Source organism: Argopecten irradians, chromosome 10, assembly GCF_041381155.1.
Source record: "Argopecten irradians isolate NY chromosome 10, Ai_NY, whole genome shotgun sequence".
NCBI classification, from domain to species: Eukaryota; Metazoa; Mollusca; class Bivalvia; order Pectinida; family Pectinidae; genus Argopecten; species Argopecten irradians.
In genome coordinates this window covers 35,353,217-35,374,801 of record NC_091143.1, presented here as the reverse complement: position 1 = coordinate 35,374,801, position 21,585 = coordinate 35,353,217, and the positions used below count along the sequence as shown (strand labels likewise).

Sequence of the window (21,585 nt, the reverse complement as noted above, 5' to 3'; positions counted from 1 at the left end):
AAAGTGATTACCACAACAGATTGGTATGTAAACAACACATACAACGCCTGCTCTGTAACACTTTTTATCATTTACATTGTATGTTGATTAAAACAGATAACCATATGCAAAACATGGATAATTAACCGATCGACATATAATGTTGATAAAAAAATAAACTTTAAATACATATTGTAATTAATAAAGGTTTGAACAATACAAAACGGACTTGGTTTGGTTCAGACGGTTTATGTCCTACATGTATATATTGGCAGCCAGGGTTATTTAAGGACGGCCTTCCATGTTTACAATATTTTGGGAGGCTGCTCCATATTAATGTTGTGTCTCCTTGTGATAGTGGAACTCTTGTTCTGTTTATAGTGTTATCTTACTGAAGTATATGCTGCCCAAGACACCCAACACACACATTTCACCACTTTACACGTATATATACTGACGAGCAAACAAAAACATTTGTTTACTTCATAAAATAGCTCTATACGAAATCCACAATAGCACATGCGCTTATACGTTGTACATGTATATACTAATCATAGACTTAACGTAATTATTTGCCAGATATCACAAAAGCAAACTAACTGGCAACTGGAAAATGGAAACAACATGTTTCAACACCCACCAAGGCGCACGACCACGTTTTGACAATTCACAATTGGATGACGTCACAAACTCTATAACGTCACAAATGCTTTACATCTCGCGAGATTTTCCATCTATTGTTCTTTGTTCATGGCAACAAACAGACTTGGTCAAACTTCTCTGGAAAAAACGAATTTGGATTTTACATTAATCTTTAATTATCAATTGCTACTCGCATGTTTCATGTTTTGTATGAACTTCAGGTAAGTACTGAATGTGTATCTTATATGTTAATATACTCTGTAAATATCCAAGACGGTATGTTTTAAATCCAACTTGTTTGTACCATTACCGAGCGCAGGCGCCTTTCATTTAGATGAGTCAGACTTGATAACCTATGCTGCGATTCGAACGACATGAATATAGTCCAGTAAAATTACGGGGCATAACCAAATAATTACAACATATTTCATATGGGGATTCTTAATATTTTCATACTAAGAAAGTCGCCCTGAGCTGGCAAATTAAGAATTTCGAAAAGTCGATGGCTTCAATGTTAGACCAGTCCGCAATGAGTTATTTTTATTACATTTTCTTATACTTTTCTGAACTAGAAGTAATAGTGTGCTTTCTAATTATTGAGCATTTCAAACTTATCAACTGAAGCTTCAGCAATTTGATCCTGACTTCTTCCATTTTAGGTATATATCACCCTCTATACGATTAGCTTGGCCTTACAAAAGATGTAGTAGGAATTCGTGTTAATACACTACTGACAAGAGCACCAATGGTCGCGAGTTCGATCACAAATAGTAGCTTTAACTATTACTGGACTATGACAAACTTATTCCAGTCGTTTGTGGTGGTATTGTAGATTATGGATACAAATCAATTGAAAGAGGACGATAAGATGACAGAAAAGGCCGAAACAGATGAAATGATGGACCAGGCTGCTGAAGACCTGGCTAGGTTAACTATCCAGCGGTCCATAGCGGCTCTTAAACATGGTCAAACGTCTCCAACACACTACAAGATGGAGGAAGCGATGAGTGAAAATGACACGGATCTGGGCAATATTGTAGATGTTACTATTGGCAGATCTGTTTCAGCACTTCGCCAAGGGCAAACTTCTCCCACTGACGAAATAATGGCCAAAATGATGGACCAATCGGAAGTAGAAATGACAAACACAAATCAATCTGATAGAGGTACGTGTACTAATTTTGCTGTACCATTATATATGTTTTAGGGGTAACTTTATTTTATCGTCTTTCGTTTTTAAATTTCGTGCAGAAATATGACTTGATAATTACTCAAATAACATGATTTGATTATTTAGGATTTTGTTCTAAATAGATATGTGTAATTTACATTTTGCGCACTTTTTAACAATCACGAAACTCATTTTTACAGGTTAATATACAAATGTATCATCGTAAAGTGATCAATACAATTTCTAACACGCTGACTCTTTCTGCTTCAGATAACAAAAATGATGCCCAGCCTCTTGTGGCTACAATTGTGAATGGAGACGGCGGGAAAACACAGAAAAACTTTTTCAAGCGCTATTTTGACAGAATTTTAAGAGTGAGTACATTTAACTCAAAAGAATATTTTAGCTCTACTACAGTAAGTGGTCAAATATCTGTTTTAAATCTCAAGACGGTGTACGCCAAGGTGGAGTCATATCTCTGTTATTTTTAAGTCGGCGTAAGACAGAAGAAATATTAATATTAATTATCCAGCCAATATGGTGTCCGCTTCGCAAACTGTGTTTAACGTCATATGATAAAACAATCTCAGTGTCAGTATATTAATACATTACTATCGGTAATCAAAATTCGAAGTGCTTCATTCTATTTTGTTTACCTAAAGAAATACACACGAAAAACAGAAATGGGCAGAAAATATCAACTAACTTACCTGAAAAGTGTTTCTCTATTTCAGAAAGAAAAGAAGAAGTCTACGAACACATTACCTAACGACAGCGTCCTAAGTGCGAAAACAAATAATAAATCAACAAAGACTCACAACAGAAGGAATTGGATTCGTAAACATATCCTGTGCTGCCTTGTTCGACAGACAGCAACAGTGGAACCTCTAGATCATTGATTGGAACACAAAACGTTCAGAAATGTAGGAACTTGATCGCGATCGTTTTCATGAATAATTTGATAACAGACACGTACATGTATAAATGATCGACTACAGCAAGCGATTGGACACATGGAGCATATAGACTTTATTTTTAAGAAATTTTAAATAAATTTTGCTTTCAGTTCCATTGATCACTATTGTCTATTTGTCTATTAAATAATGCAGTGTGTCAGCAAATGAGACGCACTTGTACATGTACATCTCCACTTAGGTGAATCAAGAACAGAACCTTGGCGTACTCCGATAAAGAGAGTGTTTTCTTTCTTAGACAACACTCTTTATATCCGAGAAAATAGCGCATAAGGATCTGATAACTAATTACAGTTGCTACAATATATTGGAGCTCGCTCTTAAGACATTTTAGGGGTCTTGATCAAATCTCGGTAAAACCACACTTACATGCTATGTTATAGGAGACCACAGAACCAACCTAACCTGATACACCAGCCCGCCCATAATGTTCCGCATAGCAGCTTTATGGGTAGGTCAGGGTACCAGGCTACCGCAAAACAAAACTAAATATAGATTTCTGGAAATCCCCTTTTGGGCATAAGATTTCATAGAGAGATGAATGTTTTGGAGCCAGCTGATTGGGTATTCCGGGTTCATCAGTTTCAAATGTTTAATGTGTGAGTTGGGCAATTCCTGTAGATGTTAAATGTGTAAAGATTATTTTTATGCTTCATGCCTGTTAATGACAGGCGGAGATAATCAAGAGTCCAATTTTATGAAATTTATGGTCAATATTTGGTGCGGAATTCAGCACAAGATGACAGTCCTCGCCTCAAAAGTTTAGCAAGACGAAACATCTTAAACATTTTCCATTCATAACTACTATTATTAAACGAATCACATACTGTAATTTTGCAACGCGTTGCAAAAGAAATTTACTTTAACATTCCAGCCACAAAATGTATATGTACATTCTTTATATACTGAAAACAAATCACGTCATCTTTAGTAACAATTAGGCCTATAACTACTTATAAGCTGAAAAGTGATTACCACAACAGATTGGTATGTAAACAACACATACAACGCCTGCTCTGTAACACTTTTTATCATTTACATTGTATGTTGATTAAAACAGATAACCATATGCAAAACATGGATAATTGACCGATTGACATATAATGTTGATAAAAAAATAAACTTTAAATACATATTGTAATTAATAAAGGTTTGAACAATACAAAACGGACTTGGTTTGGTTCAGACGGTTTATGTCCTACATGTATATATTGGCAGCCAGGGTTATTTAAGGACGGCCTTCCATGATTACAATATTTTGGGAGGCTGCTCCATATTAATGTTGTGTCTCCTTGTGATAGTGGAACTCTTGTTCTGTTTATAGTGTTATCTTACTGAAGTATATGCTGCCCAAGACACCCAACACACACATTTCACCACTTTACACGTATATACTGACGAGCAAACAAAAACATTTGTTTACTTCATAAAATAGCTTTATACGAAATCCACAATAGCACATGCGCTTATACGTTGTACATGTATATACTAATCATAGACTTAACGTAATTATTTGCCAGATATCACAAAAGCAAACTAACTGGCAACTGGAAAATGGAAACAACATGTTTCAACACCCACCAAGGCGCACGACCACGTTTTGACAATTCACAATTGGATGACGTCACAAACTCTATGACGTCACAAATGCTTTACATCTCGCGAGATTTTCCATCTATTGTTCTTTGTTCATGACAACAAACAGACTTGGTCAAACTTCTCTGAGAAAAACGAATTTGGATTTTACATTAATCTTTAATTATCAATTGCTACTCGCATGTTTCATGTTTTGTATGAACTTCAGGTAAGTACTGAATGTGTATCTTATATGTTAATATACTCTGTAAATATCCAAGACGGTATGTTTTAAATCCAACTTGTTTGTACCACTACCGAGCGCAGGCGCCTTTCATTTAGATGAGTCAGACTTGATAACCTATGCTGCGATTCGAACGACATGAATATAGTCCAGTAAAATTACGGGGCATAACCAAATAATTACAACATATTTCATATGGGGATTCTTAATATTTTCATAATAAGAAAGTCGCCCTGAGCTGGCAAATTAAGAATTTCGAAAAGTCGATGGCTCCAATGTTAGACCAGTCCGCAATGAGTTATTTTTATTACATTTTCTTATACTTTTCTGAACTAGAAGTAATAGTGTGCTTTCTAATTATTGAGCATTTCAAACTTATCAACTGAAGCTTCAGCAATTTGATCCTGACTTCTTCCATTTTAGGTATATATCACCCTCTATACGATTAGCTTGGCCTTACAAAAGATGTAGTAGGAATTCGTGTTAATACACTACTGACAAGAGCACCAATGGTCGCGAGTTCGATCACAAATAGTAGCTGTAACTATTACTGGACTATGAAAAACTTATTCCAGTCGTTTGTGGTGGTATTGTAGATTATGGATAAAAATCAATTGAAAGAGGACGATAAGATGACAGAAAAGGCCGAAACAGATGAAATGATGGATCAGGCTGCTGAAGACCTGGCTAGGTTAACTATCCAGCGGTCCATAGCGGCTCTTAAACATGGTCAAACGTCTCCAACACACTACAAGATGGAGGAAGCGATGAGTGAAAATGACACGGATCTGGGCAATATTGTAGATGTTACTATTGGCAGATCTGTTTCAGCACTTCGCCAAGGGCAAACTTCTCCCACTGACGAAATAATAGCCAAAATGTTGGACCAATCGGAAGTAGAAATGACAAACACAAATCAATCTGATAGAGGTACGTGTACTAACTTTGATGTACCATTATATATGTTTTAGGGGTAACTTTATTTTATCGTCTTTCGTTTTTAAATTTCGTGCAGAAATATGACTGATAATTACTCAAATAACATGATTTGATTATTTAGGATTTTGTTCTAAATAGATATGTGTAATTTACATTTTGCGCACTTTTTAACAATCACGAAACTCATTTTTACAGGTTAATATACAAATGTATCATCGTAAAGTGATCAATACAATTTCTAACACGCTGACTCTTTCTGCTTCAGATAACAAAAATGATGCCCAGCCTCTTGTGGCTACAATTGTGAATGGAGACGGCGGGAAAACACAGAAAAACTTTTTCAAGCGCTATTTTGACAGAATTTTAAGAGTGAGTACATTTAACTCAAAAGAATATTTTAGCTCTACTACAGTAAGTGGTCAAATATCTGTTTTAAATCTCAATACGGTGTACGCCAAGGTGGAGTCATATCTCTGTTATTTTTAAGTCGGCGTAAGACAGAAGAAATATTAATATTAATTATCCAGCCAATATGGTGTCCGCTTCGCAAACTGTGTTTAACGTCATATGATAAAACAATCTCAGTGTCAGTATATTAATATATTACTATCAGTAATCAAAATTCGAAGTGCTTCATTCTATTTTGTTTACCTAAAGAAATACACACGAAAAACAGAAATGGGTAGAAAATATCAACTAACTTACCTGAAAAGTGTTTCTCTATTTCAGAAAGAAAAAAAGAAGTCTACGAACACATTACCTAACGACAGCGTCCTAAGTGCGAAAACAAATAATAAATCAACAAAGACTCACAACAGAAGGAATTGGATTCGTAAACATATCCTGTGCTGCCTTGTTCGACAGACAGCAACAGTGGAACCTCTAGATCATTGATTGGAACACAAAACGTTCAGAAATGTAGGAACTTGATCGCGATCGTTTTCATGAATAATTTGATAACAGACACGTACATGTATAAATGATCGACTACAGCAAGCGATTGGACACATGGAGCATATAGACTTTATTTTTAAGAAATTTTAAATAAATTTTGCTTTCAGTTCCATTGATCACTATTGTCTATTTGTCTATTAAATAATGCAGTGTGTCAGCAAATGAGACGCACTTGTACATGTACATCTCCACTTAGGTGAATCAAGAACAGAACCTTGGCGTACTCCGATAAAGAGAGTGTTTTCTTTCTTAGACAACACTCTTTAAATCCGAGAAAATAGCGCATAAGGATCTGATAACTAATTACAGTGGAGCTTGCTCTTAAGACATTTTAGGGGTCTTGATCAAATCTCGGTAAAACCACACTTACATGCTATGTTATAGGAGACCACAGAACCAACCTAACCTGATACACCAGCCCGCCCATAATGTTCCGCATAGCAGCTTTATGGGTAGGTCAGGGTACCAGGCTACCGCAAAACAAAACTAAATATAGATTTCTGGAAATCCCCTTTTGGGCATAAGATTTCATAGAGAGGTGAATGTTTTGGAGCCAGCTGATTGGGTATTCCGGGTTCATCAGTTTCAAATGTTTAATGTGTGAGTTGGGCAATTCCTGTAGATGTTAAATGTGTAAAGATTATTTTTATGCTTCATGCCTGTTAATGACAGGCGGAGATAATCAAGAGTCCAATTTTATGAAATTTATGGTCAATATTTGGTGCGGAATTCAGCACAAGATGACAGTCCTCGCCTCAAAAGTTTAGCAAGACGAAACATCTTAAACATTTTCCATTCATAACTACTATTATTAAACGAATCACATACTGTAATTTTGCAACGCGTTGCAAAAGAAATTTACTTTAACATTCCAGCCACAAAATGTATATGTACATTCTTTATATACTGAAAACAAATCACGTCATCTTTAGTAACAATTAGGCCTATAACTACTTATAAGCTGAAAAGTGATTACCACAACAGATTGGTATGTAAACAACACATACAACGCCTGCTCTGTAACACTTTTTATCATTTACATTGTATGTTGATTAAAACAGATAACCATATGCAAAACATGGATAATTAACCGATCGACATATAATGTTGATAAAAAAATAAACTTTAAATACATATTGTAATTAATAAAGGTTTGAACAATACAAAACGGACTTGGTTTGGTTCAGACGGTTTATGTCCTACATGTATATATTGGCAGCCAGGGTTATTTAAGGACGGCCTTCCATGTTTACAATATTTTGGGAGGCTGCTCCATATTAATGTTGTGTCTCCTTGTGATAGTGGAACTCTTGTTCTGTTTATAGTGTTATCTTACTGAAGTATATGCTGCCCAAGACACCCAACACACACATTTCACCACTTTACACGTATATACTGACGAGCAAACAAAAACATTTGTTTACTTCATAAAATAGCTCTATACGAAATCCACAATAGCACATGCGCTTATACGTTGTACATGTATATACTAATCATAGACTTAACGTAATTATTTGCCAGATATCACAAAAGCAAACTAACTGGCAACTGGAAAATGGAAACAACATGTTTCAACACCCACCAAGGCGCACGACCACGTTTTGACAATTCACAATTGGATGACGTCACAAACTCTATAACGTCACAAATGCTTTACATCTCGCGAGATTTTCCATCTATTGTTCTTTGTTCATGGCAACAAACAGACTTGGTCAAACTTCTCTGAGAAAAACGAATTCGGATTTTACATTAATCTTTAATTATCAATTGCTACTCGCATGTTTCATGTTTTTTATGAACTTCAGGTAAGTACTGAATGTGTATCTTATATGTTAATATACTCTGTATATATCCAAGACGGTATGTTTTAAATCCAACTTGTTTGTTACCATTACCGAGCGCAGGCGCCTTTCATTTAGATGAGTCAGACTTGATAACCTATGCTGCAATTCGAACGACATGAATATAGTCCAGTAAAATTACGGGGCATAACCAAATAATTACAACATATTTCATATGGGGATTCTTAATATTTTCATAATAAGAAAGTCGCCCTGAGCTGGCAAATTAAGAATTTCGAAAAGTCGATGGCTCCAATGTTAGACCAGTCCGCAATGAGTTATTTTTATTACATTTTCTTATACTTTTCTGAACTAGAAGTAATAGTGTGCTTTCTAATTATTGAGCATTTCAAACTTATCAACTGAAGCTTCAGCAATTTGATCCTGACTTCTTCCATTTTAGGTATATATCACCCTCTATACGATTAGCTTGGCCTTATAAAAGATGTAGTAGGAATTCGTGTTAATACACTACTGACAAGAGCACCAATGGTCGCGAGTTCGATCACAAATAGTAGCTTTAACTATTACTGGACTATGACAAACTTATTCCAGTCGTTTGTGGTGGTATTGTAGATTATGAATACAAATCAATTGAAAGAGGACGATAAGATGACAGAAAAGGCCGAAACAGATGAAATGATGGATCAGGCTGCTGAAGACCTGGCTAGGTTAACTATCCAGCGGTCCATAGCGGCTCTTAAACATGGTCAAACGTCTCCAACACACTACAAGATGGAGGAAGCGATGAGTGAAAATGACACGGATCTGGGCAATATTGTAGATGTTACTATTGGCAGATCTGTTTCAGCACTTCGCCAAGGGCAAACTTCTCCCACTGACGAAATAATGGCCAAAATGATGTACCAATCGGAAGTAGAAATGACAAACACAAATCAATCTGATAGAGGTACGTGTACTAATTTTGCTGTACCATTATAGATGTTTTAGGGGTAACTTTATTTTATCGTCTTTCGTTTTTAAATTTCGTGCAGAAATATGACGTTGATAATTACTCAAATAACATGATTTGATTATGTAGGATTTTGTTCTAAATATATATGTGTAATTTACATTTGGCGCACTTTTTAACAATCACGAAACTCATTTTTACAGATTAATATACAAATGTATCATCGTAAAGTGATCAATCCAGTTTCTAACACGCTAACTCTTTCTGCTTCAGATAACAAAAATGATGCCCAGCCTCTTGTGGCTACAATTGTGAATGGAGACGGCGGGAAAACACAGAAAAACTTTTTCAAGCGCTACTTTGACAGAATTTTAAGAGTGAGTACATTTAACTCAAAAGAATATTTTAGCTCTACTACAGTAAGTGGTCAAATATCTGTTTTAAATCTCAAGACGGTGTACGCCAAGGTGGAGTCATATCTCTGTTATTTTTAAGTCGGCGTAAGACAGAAGAAATATTAATATTAATTATCCAGCCAATATGGTGTCCGCTTCGCAAACTGTGTTTAACGTCATATGATAAAACAATCTCAGTGTCAGTATATTAATATATTACTATCGGTAATCAAAATTCGAAGTGCTTCATTCTATTTTGTTTACCTAAAGAAATACACACGAAAAACAGAAATGGGCAGAAAATATCAACTAACTTACCTGAAAAGTGTTTCTCTATTTCAGAAAGAAAAGAAGAAGTCTACGAACACATTACCTAACGACAGCGTCCTAAGTGCGAAAACAAATAATAAATCAACAAAGACTCACAACAGAAGGAATTGGATTCGTAAACATATCCTGTGCTGCCTTGTTCGACAGACAGCAACAGTGGAACCTCTAGATCATTGATTGGAACACAAAACGTTCAGAAATGTAGGAACTTGATCGCGATCGTTTTCATGAATAATTTGATAACAGACACGTACATGTATAAATGATCGACTACAGCAAGCGATTGGACACATGGAGCATATAGACTTTATTTTTAAGAAATTTTAAATAAATTTTGCTTTCAGTTCCATTGATCACTATTGTCTATTTGTCTATTAAATAATGCAGTGTGTCAGCAAATGAGACGCACTTGTTGTACATGTACATCTCCACTTAGGTGAATCAAGAACAGAACCTTGGCGTACTCCGATAAAGAGAGTGTTTTCTTTCTTAGACAACACTCTTTAAATCCGAGAAAATAGCGCATAAGGATCTGATAACTAATTACAGTGGAGCTTGCTCTTAAGACATTTTAGGGGTCTTGATCAAATCTCGGTAAAACCATACTTGCATGCTATGTTATAGGAGACCACAGAACCAACCTAACCTGATACACCAGCCCGCCCATAATGTTCCGCATAGCAGCTTTATGGGTAGGTCAGGGTACAAGGCTACCGCAAAACAAAACTAAATATAGATTTCTGGAAATCCCCTTTTGGGCATAAGATTTCATAGAGAGGTGAATGTTTTGGAGCCAGCTGATTGGGTATTCCGGGTTCATCAGTTTCAAATGTTTAATGTGTGAGTTGGGCAATTCCTGTGAATGTTAAATGTGTAAAGATTATTTTTATGCTTCATGCCTGTTAATGACAGGCGGAGATAATCAAGAGTCCAATTTTATGAAATTTATGGTCAATATTTGGTGCGGAATTCAGCACAAGATGACAGTCCTCGCCTCAAACGTTTAGCAAGACGAAACATCTTAAACATTTTCCATTCATAACTACTATTATTAAACGAATCACATACTGTGATTTTGCAACGCGTTGCAAAAGAAATTTACTTTAACATTCCAGCCACAAAATGTATATGTACATTCTTTATATACTGAAAACAAATCACGTCATCTTTAGTAACAATTAGGCCTATAACTACTTATAAGCTGAAAAGTGATTACCACAACAGATTGGTATGTAAACAACACATACAACGCCTGCTCTGTAACACTTTTTATCATTTACATTGTATGTTGATTAAAACAGATAACCATATGCAAAACATGGATAATTAACCGATCGACATATAATGTTGATAAAAAAATAAACTTTAAATACATATTGTAATTAATAAAGGTTTGAACAATACAAAACGGACTTGGTTTGGTTCAGACGGTTTATGTCCTACATGTATATATTGGCAGCCAGGGTTATTTAAGGACGGCCTTCCATGTTTACAATATTTTGGGAGGCTGCTCCATATTAATGTTGTGTCTCCTTGTGATAGTGGAACTCTTGTTCTGTTTATAGTGTTATCTTACTGAAGTATATGCTGCCCAAGACACCCAACACACACATTTCACCACTTTACACGTATATACTGACGAGCAAACAAAAACATTTGTTTACTTCATAAAATAGCTCTATACGAAATCCACAATAGCACATGCGCTTATACGTTGTACATGTATATACTAATCATAGACTTTACGTAATTATTTGCCAGATATCACAAAAGCAAACTAACTGGCAACTGGAAAATGGAAACAACATGTTTCAACACCCACCAAGGCGCACGACCACGTTTTGACAATTCACAATTGGATGACGTCACAAACTCTATAACGTCACAAATGCTTTACATCTCGCGAGATTTTCCATCTATTGTTCTTTGTTCATGGCAACAAACAGACTTGGTCAAACTTCTCTGAGAAAAACGAATTCGGATTTTACATTAATCTTTAATTATCAATTGCTACTCGCATGTTTCATGTTTTGTATGAACTTCAGGTAAGTACTGAATGTGTATCTTATATGTTAATATACTCTGTAAATATCCAAGACGGTATGTTTTAAATCCAACTTGTTTGTTACCATTACCGAGCGCAGGCGCCTTTCATTTAGATGAGTCAGACTTGATAACCTATGCTGCAATTCGAACGACATGAATATAGTCCAGTAAAATTACGGGGCATAACCAAATAATTACAACATACTTCATATGGGGATTCTTAATATTTTCATAATAAGAAAGTCGCCCTGAGCTGGCAAATTAAGAATTTCGAAAAGTCGATGGCTCCAATGTTAGACCAGTCCGCAATGAGTTATTTTTATTACATTTTCTTATACTTTTCTGAACTAGAAGTAATAGTGTGCTTTCTAATTATTGAGCATTTCAAACTTATCAACTGAAGCTTCAGCAATTTGATCCTGACTTCTTCCATTTTAGGTATATATCACCCTCTATACGATTAGCTTGGCCTTATAAAAGATGTAGTAGGAATTCGTGTTAATACACTACTGACAAGAGCACCAATGGTCGCGAGTTCGATCACAAATAGTAGCTTTAACTATTACTGGACTATGACAAACTTATTCCAGTCGTTTGTGGTGGTATTGTAGATTATGAATACAAATCAATTGAAAGAGGACGATAAGATGACAGAAAAGGCCGAAACAGATGAAATGATGGACCAGGCTGCTGAAGACCTGGCTAGGTTAACTATCCAGCGGTCCATAGCGGCTCTTAAACATGGTCAAACGTCTCCAACACACTACAAGATGGAGGAAGCGATGAGTGAAAATGACACGGATCTGGGCAATATTGTAGATGTTACTATTGGCAGATCTGTTTCAGCACTTCGCCAAGGGCAAACTTCTCCCACTGACGAAATAATGGCCAAAATGATGTACCAATCGGAAGTAGAAATGACAAACACAAATCAATCTGATAGAGGTACGTGTACTAATTTTGCTGTACCATTATATATGTTTTTAGGGGTAACTTTATTTTATCGTCTTTCGTTTTTAAATTTCGTGCAGAAATATGACTGATAATTACTCAAATAACATGATTTGATTATGTAGGATTTTGTTCTAAATATATATGTGTAATTTACATTTGGCGCACTTTTTAACAATCACTAAACTCATTTTTACAGGTTAATATTCAAATGTATCATCGTAAAGTGATCAATACAATTTCTAACACGCTAACTCTTTCTGCTTCAGATAACAAAAATGATGCCCAGCCTCTTGTGGCTACAATTGTGAATGGAGACGGCGGGAAAACACAGAAAAACTTTTTCAAGCGCTATTTTGACAGAATTTTAAGAGTGAGTACATTTAACTCAAAAGAATATTTTAGCTCTACTACAGTAAGTGGTCAAATATCTGTTTTAAATCTCAATACGGTGTACGCCAAGGTGGAGTCATATCTCTGTTATTTTTAAGTCGGCGTAAGACAGAAGAAATATTAATATTAATTATCCAGCCAATATGGTGTCCGCTTCGCAAACTGTGTTTAACGTCATATGATAATACAATCTCAGTGTCAGTATATTAATACATTACTATCGGTAATCAAAATTCGAAGTGCTTCATTCTATTTTGTTTACCTAAAGAAATACACACGAAAAACAGAAATGGGCAGAAAATATCAACTAACTTACCTGAAAAGTGTTTCTCTATTTCAGAAAGAAAAGAAGAAAGTCTACGAACACATTACCTAACGACAGCGTCCTAAGTGCGAAAACAAATAATAAATCAACAAAGACTCACAACAGAAGGAATTGGATTCGTAAACATATCCTGTGCTGCCTTGTTCGACAGACAGCAACAGTGGAACCTCTAGATCATTGATTGGAACACAAAACGTTCAGAAATGTAGGAACTTGATCGCGATCGTTTTCATGAATAATTTGATAACAGACACGTACATGTATAAATGATCGACTACAGCAAGCGATTGGACACATGGAGCATATAGACTTTATTTTTAAGAAATTTTAAATAAATTTTGCTTCTTTTAATAAATTTTGCTTTCAGTTCCATTGATCATTATTGTCTATTTGTCTATTAAATAATGCAGTGTGTCAGCAAATGAGACGCACTTGTGTACATGTACATCTCCACTTAGGTGAATCAAGAACAGAACCTTGGCGTACTCCGATAAAGAGAGTGTTTTCTTTCTTAGACAACACTCTTTAAATCCGAGAAAATAGCGCATAAGGATCTGATAACTAATTACAGTATTGGAGCTCGCTCTTAAGACATTTTAGGGGTCTTGATCAAATCTCGGTAAAACCACACTTACATGCTATGTTATAGGAGACCACAGAACCAACCTAACCTGATACACCAGCCCGCCCATAATGTTCCGCATAGCAGCTTTATGGGTAGGTCAGGGTACCAGGCTACCGCAAAACAAAACTAAATATAGATTTCTGGAAATCCCCTTTTGGGCATAAGATTTCATAGAGAGGTGAATGTTTTGGAGCCAGCTGATTGGGTATTCCGGGTTCATCAGTTTCAAATGTTTAATGTGTGAGTTGGGCAATTCCTGTAGATGTTAAATGTGTAAAGATTATTTTTATGCTTCATGCCTGTTAATGACAGGCGGAGATAATCAAGAGTCCAATTTTATGAAATTTATGGTCAATATTTGGTGCGGAATTCAGCACAAGATGACAGTCCTCGCCTCAAAAGTTTAGCAAGACGAAACATCTTAAACATTTTCCATTCATAACTACTATTATTAAACGAATCACATACTGTAATTTTGCAACGCGTTGCAAAAGAAATTTACTTTAACATTCCAGCCACAAAATGTATATGTACATTCTTTATATACTGAAAACAAATCACGTCATCTTTAGTAACAATTAGGCCTATAACTACTTATAAGCTGAAAAGTGATTACCACAACAGATTGGTATGTAAACAACACATACAACGCCTGCTCTGTAACACTTTTTATCATTTACATTGTATGTTGATTAAAACAGATAACCATATGCAAAACATGGATAATTAACCGATCGACATATAATGTTGATAAAAAATAAACTTTAAATACATATTGGTAATTAATAAAGGTTTGAACAATACAAAACGGACTTGGTTTGGTTCAGACGGTTTATGTCCTACATGTATATATTGGCAGCCAGGGTTATTTAAGGACGGCCTTCCATGTTTACAATATTTTGGGAGGCTGCTCCATATTAATGTTGTGTCTCCTTGTGATAGTGGAACTCTTGTTCTGTTTATAGTGTTATCTTACTGAAGTATATGCTGCCCAAGACACCCAACACACACATTTCACCACTTTACACGTATATACTGACGAGCAAACAAAAACATTTGTTTACTTCATAAAATAGCTTTATACGAAATCCACAATAGCACATGCGCTTATACGTTGTACATGTATATACTAATCATAGACTTTACGTAATTATTTGCCAGATATCACAAAAGCAAACTAACTGGCAACTGGAAAATGGAAACAACATGTTTCAACACCCACCAAGGCGCACGACCACGTTTTGACAATTCACAATTGGATGACGTCACAAACTCTATAACGTCACAAATGCTTTACATCTCGCGAGATTTTCCATCTATTGTTCTTTGTTCATGGCAACAAACAGACTTGGTCAAACTTCTCTGAGAAAAACGAATTCGGATTTTACATTAATCTTTAATTATCAATTGCTACTCGCATGTTTCATGTTTTGTATGAACTTCAGGTAAGTACTGAATGTGTATCTTATATGTTAATATACTCTGTATATATCCAAGACGGTATGTTTTAAATCCAACTTGTTTGTTACCATTACCGAGCGCAGGCGCCTTTCATTTAGATGAGTCAGACTTGATAACCTATGCTGCAATTCGAACGACATGAATATAGTCCAGTAAAATTACGGGGCATAACCAAATAATTACAACATATTTCATATGGGGATTCTTAATATTTTCATAATAAGAAAGTCGCCCTGAGCTGGCAAATTAAGAATTTCGAAAAGTCGATGGCTCCAATGTTAGACCAGTCCGCAATGAGTTATTTTTATTACATTTTCTTATACTTTTCTGAACTAGAAGTAATAGTGTGCTTTCTAATTATTGAGCATTTCAAACTTATCAACTGAAGCTTCAGCAATTTGATCCTGACTTCTTCCATTTTAGGTATATATCACCCTCTATACGATTAGCTTGGCCTTATAAAAGATGTAGTAGGAATTCGTGTTAATACACTACTGACAAGAGCACCAATGGTCGCGAGTTCGATCACAAATAGTAGCTGTAACTATTACTGGACTATGAAAAACTTATTCCAGTCGTTTGTGGTGGTATTGTAGATTATGGATAAAAATCAATTGAAAGAGGACGATAAGATGACAGAAAAGGCCGAAACAGATGAAATGATGGATCAGGCTGCTGAAGACCTGGCTAGGTTAACTATCCAGCGGTCCATAGCGGCTCTTAAACATGGTCAAACGTCTCCAACACACTACAAGATGGAGGAAGCGATGAGTGAAAATGACACGGATCTGGGCAATATTGTAGATGTTACTATTGGCAGATCTGTTTCAGCACTTCGCCAAGGGCAAACTTCTCCCACTGACGAAATAATAGCCAAAATGTTGGACCAATCGGAAGTAGAAATGACAAACACAAATCAATCTGATAGAGGTACGTGTACTAATTTTGCTGTACCATTATATATGTTTTAGGGGTAACTTTATTTTATCGTCTTTCGTTTTTAAATTTCGTGCAGAAATATGACGTTGATAATTACTCAAATAACATGATTTGATTATGTAGGATTTTGTTCTAAATAGATATGTGTAATTTACATTTTGCGCACTTTTTAACAATCACGAAACTCATTTTTACAGGTTAATATTCAAATGTATCATCGTAAAGTGATCAATCCAGTTTCTAACACGCTAACTTTTTCTGCTTCAGATAACAAAAATGATGCCCAGCCTCTTGTGGCTACGATTGTGAATGGAGACGGCGGGAAAACACAGAAAAACTTTTTCAAGCGCTATTTGACAGAATGAGTGAGAGTGAGTACATTTAACTCAAAAGAATATTTTAGCTCTACTACAGTAAGTGGTCAAATATCTGTTTTAAATCCCAATACGGTGTACGCCAAGGTGGAGTCATATCTCTGTTATTTTTAAGTCGGCGTAAGACAGAAGAAATATTAATATCAATTATCCAGCCAATATGGTGTCCGCTTCGCAAACTGTGTTTAACGTCATATGATAAAACAATCTCAGTGTCAGTATATTAATACATTACTATCGGTAATCAAAATTCGAAGTGCTTCATTCTATTTTGTTTACCTAAAGAAATACACACGAAAAACAGAAAATGGGCAGAAAATATCAACTAACTTACCTGAAAAGTGTTTCTCTATTTTTCAGAAAGAAAAAAGAAGTCTACGAACACATTACCTAACGACAGCGTCCTAAGTGCGAAAACAAATAATAAATCAACAAAGACTCACAACAGAAGGAATTGGATTCGTAAACATATCCTGTGCTGCCTTGTTCGACAGACAGCAACAGTGGAACCTCTAGATCATTGATTGGAACACAAAACGTTCAGAAATGTAGGAACTTGATCGCGATCGTTTTCATGAATAATTTGATAACAGACACGTACATGTATAAATGATCGACTACAGCAAGCGATTGGACACATGGAGCATATAGACTTTATTTTTAAGAAATTTTAAATAAATTAAAAATTTTAAATAAATTTTGCTTTCAGTTCCATTGATCACTATTGTCTATTTGTCTATTAAATAATGCAGTGTGTCAGCAAATGAGACGCACTTGTACATGTACATCTCCACTTAGGTGAATCAAGAACAGAACCTTGGCGTACTCCGATAAAGAGAGTGTTTTCTTTCTTAGACAACACTCTTTAAATCCGAGAAAATAGCGCATAAGGATCTGATAACTAATTACAGTGGAGCTTGCTCTTAAGACATTTTAGGGGTCTTGATCAAATCTCGGTAAAACCATACTTGCATGCTATGTCATAATAAACTAACCTGATACACCAGCCCGCCCATAATGTTCCGCATAGCAGCTTTATGGGTAGGTCAGGGTACCAGGCTACCGCAAAACAAAACTAAATATAGATTTCTGGAAATCCCCTTTTGGGCATAAGATTTCATAGAGAGGTGAATGTTTTGGAGCCAGCTGATTGGGTATTCCGGGTTCATCAGTTTCAAATGTTTAATGTGTGAGTTGGGCAATTCCTGTAGATGTTAAATGTGTAAAGATTATTTTTATGCTTCATGCCTGTTAATGACAGGCGGAGATAATCAAGAGTCCAATTTTATGAAATTTATGGTCAATATTTGGTGCGGAATTCAGCACAAGATGACAGTCCTCGCCTCAAACGTTTAGCAAGACGAAACATCTTAAACATTTTCCATTCATAACTACTATTATTAAACGAATCACATACTGTGATTTTGCAACGCGTTGCAAAAGAAATTGACTTTAACATTCCAGCCACAAAATGTATATGTACATTCTTTATATACTGAAAACAAATCACGTCATCTTTAGTAACAATTAGGCCTATAACTACTTATAAGCTGAAAAGTGATTACCACAACAGATTGGTATGTAAACAACACATACAACGCCTGCTCTGTAACACTTTTTATCATTTACATTGTATGTTGATTAAAACAGATAACCATATGCAAAACATGGATAATTAACCGATCGACATATAATGTTGATAAAAAAATAAACTTTAAATACATATTGTAATTAATAAAGGTTTGAACAATACAAAACGGACTTGGTTTGGTTCAGACGGTTTATGACCTACATGTATATATTGGCAGCCAGGGTTATTTAAGGACGGCCTTCCATGATTACAATATTTTGGGAGGCTGCTCCATATTAATGTTGTGTCTCCTTGTGATAGTGGAACTCTTTTTCTGTTTATAGTGTTATCTTACTGAAGTATATGCTGCCCAAGACGCCCAACACACACATTTCACCACTTTACATGTATATATTGACGAGCAAACAAAAACATTTGTTTACTTCATAAAATAGCTTTATACGAAATCCACAATAGCACATGCGCTTATACGTTGTACATGTATATACTAATCATAGACTTAACGTAATTATTTGCCAGATATCACAAAAGCAAACTAACTGGCAACTGGAAAATGGAAACAACATGTTTCAACACCCACCAAGGCACACGACCACGTTTTGACAATTCACAATCGGATGACGTCACAAACTCTATGACGTCACAAATGCTTTACATCTCGCGAGATTTTCCATCTATTGTTCTTTGTTCATGACAACAAACAGACTTGGTCAAACTTCTCTGCGAAAAACGATTTGGGATTTTACATTAATCTTTAATTATCAATTGCTACTCGCATGTTTCATGTTTTGTATGAACTACAGGTAAGTACTGAATGTGTATCTTATATGTTAATATACTCTGTAAATATCCAAGACGGTATGTTTTAAATCCAACTTGTTTGTCACCATCACCGAGCGCAGGCGCCTTTCATTTAGATGAGTCAGACTTGATAACCTATGCTGCGATTCGAACGACATCAATATAGTCCAGTAAAATTACGGGGCATAACCAAATAATTACAACATATTTCATATGGGGATTCTTAATATTTTCATACTAAGAAAGTCGCCCTGAGCTGGCAAATTAAGAATTTCGAAAAGTCGATGGCTTCAATGTTAGTCCAGTGCGCAATGAGTTATTTTTATTACATTTTCTTATACTTTATTGAGCATTTAAAACTTATCAACTGAAGCTTCAGCAATTTGATCCCTGCTTCTTGGTATAGATCACCCTCTATATAATTAACTTCGTCTTACAAAAGATGTAGTAGGAATTCGTGTTGATACACTACTGACAAGAGCACTAATGGTCGCGAGTTCGATCACTAATAGTAGCCTTAATTGTTACATGACTATGTATACGATTATCTTGAATTTTGATAACAAACTTATTCCAGTCTTTGGTTGTGGTATTCTAGATTATGGATAAAAATCAATTGAAAGAGGACGATAAGATGACAGGAAAGGCCGAAACAGATGAAATGATGGACCAGGCTGCTGAAGACCTGGCTAGGTTAACTATCCAGCGGTCCATAGCCGCTCTTAGACAAGGTCAAACGTCTCCAACACACTACAAGATGGAGGAAGCGATGAGTGAAAATGACACGGATCTGGGCAATATTGTTGATGTTACTATTGGCAGATCTGTTTCAGCACTTCGCCATGGGCAAACTTCTCCCACTGACGAAATAATGGCCAGAATAATGGACCAATCGGAAGTAGAAATGACAAGCACAAATCAATCTGATAGAGGTACGTGTACTAATTTTGCTTTACATTTATATATGTTTTAGAGGTAACTTAATTTATCGTCTTTCGTTTTTTTAATTTCGTTCAAAATCATGTTCAGGATTTCGTTCTAAATAAATATTTGTAATTTACATTCTGCGCACTTTTTAACAATCACGAAACTCATTTTTACAGGTTAATATACAAATGTATCATCGTAAAGTGATCAATACTATTTCTAACACGCTAACTCTTTCTGCTTCAGATAACAAAAATGATGGCCAGCCTCTTGTGGCTATGATTGTGAATGAAGACGGCGGGAAAGCACAGAAAAATGTTTTCAAGCGCTATTTTGACAGAATTTTTGGAGTGAGTACATTTAACTCAAGAGAATATTTTAGCTCAACTACAGTAAGTGGTCAAATATCTGTTTTAAATGTCAATACGGTGTACGCCAAGGTAGAGTCATATCTCTGTTATTTTTAAGTCGGCGTAAGACAGAAGAAATATTAATATTAATTATCCAGCCAATATGGTGTCCGCTTCGCAAACTGTGTTTAACGTCATATGATAAAACAATCTCAGTGTCAGTATATTAGTACATTACTATCGGTAATCAAAATTCGAAGTGATTCATTCTATTTTGTTTACCTAAAGAAATACACACGAAAAACAGAAATGGGCAGAAAATATCAACTAACTTACCTAAAAAGTGTTTCTCTATTTCAGAAAGAAAAGAAGAAGTCTACGAACACATTACCTAACGACAGCGTCCTAAGTGCGAAAACAAATAATAAATCAACAAAGGCTCACAACAGAAGGAATTGGATTCGTAAACATATTCTCTGCTGCATTGCTCGCCAAACAGCGACAGTCGAACCTCTAGATCATTGATTGTATAAACAAAACGTTCTGAAATGTATATCTTGATCACGATCTTTTCATGAATAATTTGATAACAGACACGTACATGTATAAATTATTGACCACAGTAAGGGATTGGACACATGAAGAATTTAGACTTTGTTTATAAAAAATTCTTTAAAATGATTCACCTTTAATAAATTTTGCTTAAGTTCCATTGATCATTATTGTCTATTTGTCTATTAAATAACGTAGTGTGTCAGCAAATGAGATGCACATGCGTTTGAACATGTACATCCACTTAGGTGAATCAAGAAGAGAACCTTGGCGTACTCCGATATTTACTGCTG

At 35.4% G+C, this 21,585-nt stretch overlaps 2 protein-coding genes across 2 annotated transcripts; both read left to right on the top strand.

Moving 5' to 3' along the window:
- Positions 1-1,192: 1,192 nt before the first annotated feature.
- On the top strand, positions 1,193-2,797 carry LOC138332672 (uncharacterized). Its single transcript, XM_069280666.1, has 3 exons — positions 1,193-1,787; positions 2,021-2,166; positions 2,527-2,797. Exons 1-3 carry the CDS (start codon positions 1,457-1,459, stop codon positions 2,689-2,691), a joined length of 642 nt encoding a protein of 213 aa, XP_069136767.1. The 5' UTR covers positions 1,193-1,456; the 3' UTR covers positions 2,692-2,797.
- Positions 2,798-19,344: 16,547 nt separating this feature from the next.
- Positions 19,345-21,380, top strand: LOC138332812 (uncharacterized). The gene is made up of 4 exons (XM_069280770.1): positions 19,345-19,465; positions 20,062-20,395; positions 20,637-20,740; positions 21,101-21,380. Exons 1-4 carry the CDS (start codon positions 19,439-19,441, stop codon positions 21,263-21,265), a joined length of 630 nt encoding a protein of 209 aa, XP_069136871.1. The 5' UTR covers positions 19,345-19,438; the 3' UTR covers positions 21,266-21,380.
- Positions 21,381-21,585: the final 205 nt, after the last annotated feature.

Excerpts from the sequence above, each read along its gene's own strand:
- LOC138332672 (XM_069280666.1), top strand. The coding sequence starts at position 1,457 with ATGGATACAAATCAATTGAAAGAGGACGATAAGATGACAGAAAAGGCC. Across the intron at positions 1,788-2,020 it reads CACAAATCAATCTGATAGAG|TGATCAATACAATTTCTAAC; the intron begins GTACGTGTACTA and ends ATCATCGTAAAG. Across the intron at positions 2,167-2,526 it reads ATTTTGACAGAATTTTAAGA|AAAGAAAAGAAGAAGTCTAC; the intron begins GTGAGTACATTT and ends TCTCTATTTCAG.
- LOC138332812 (XM_069280770.1), top strand. The coding sequence starts at position 19,439 with ATGTTTCATGTTTTGTATGAACTACAG. Across the intron at positions 19,466-20,061 it reads ATGTTTTGTATGAACTACAG|ATTATGGATAAAAATCAATT; the intron begins GTAAGTACTGAA and ends GTGGTATTCTAG. Across the intron at positions 20,396-20,636 it reads CACAAATCAATCTGATAGAG|ATAACAAAAATGATGGCCAG; the intron begins GTACGTGTACTA and ends TTTCTGCTTCAG.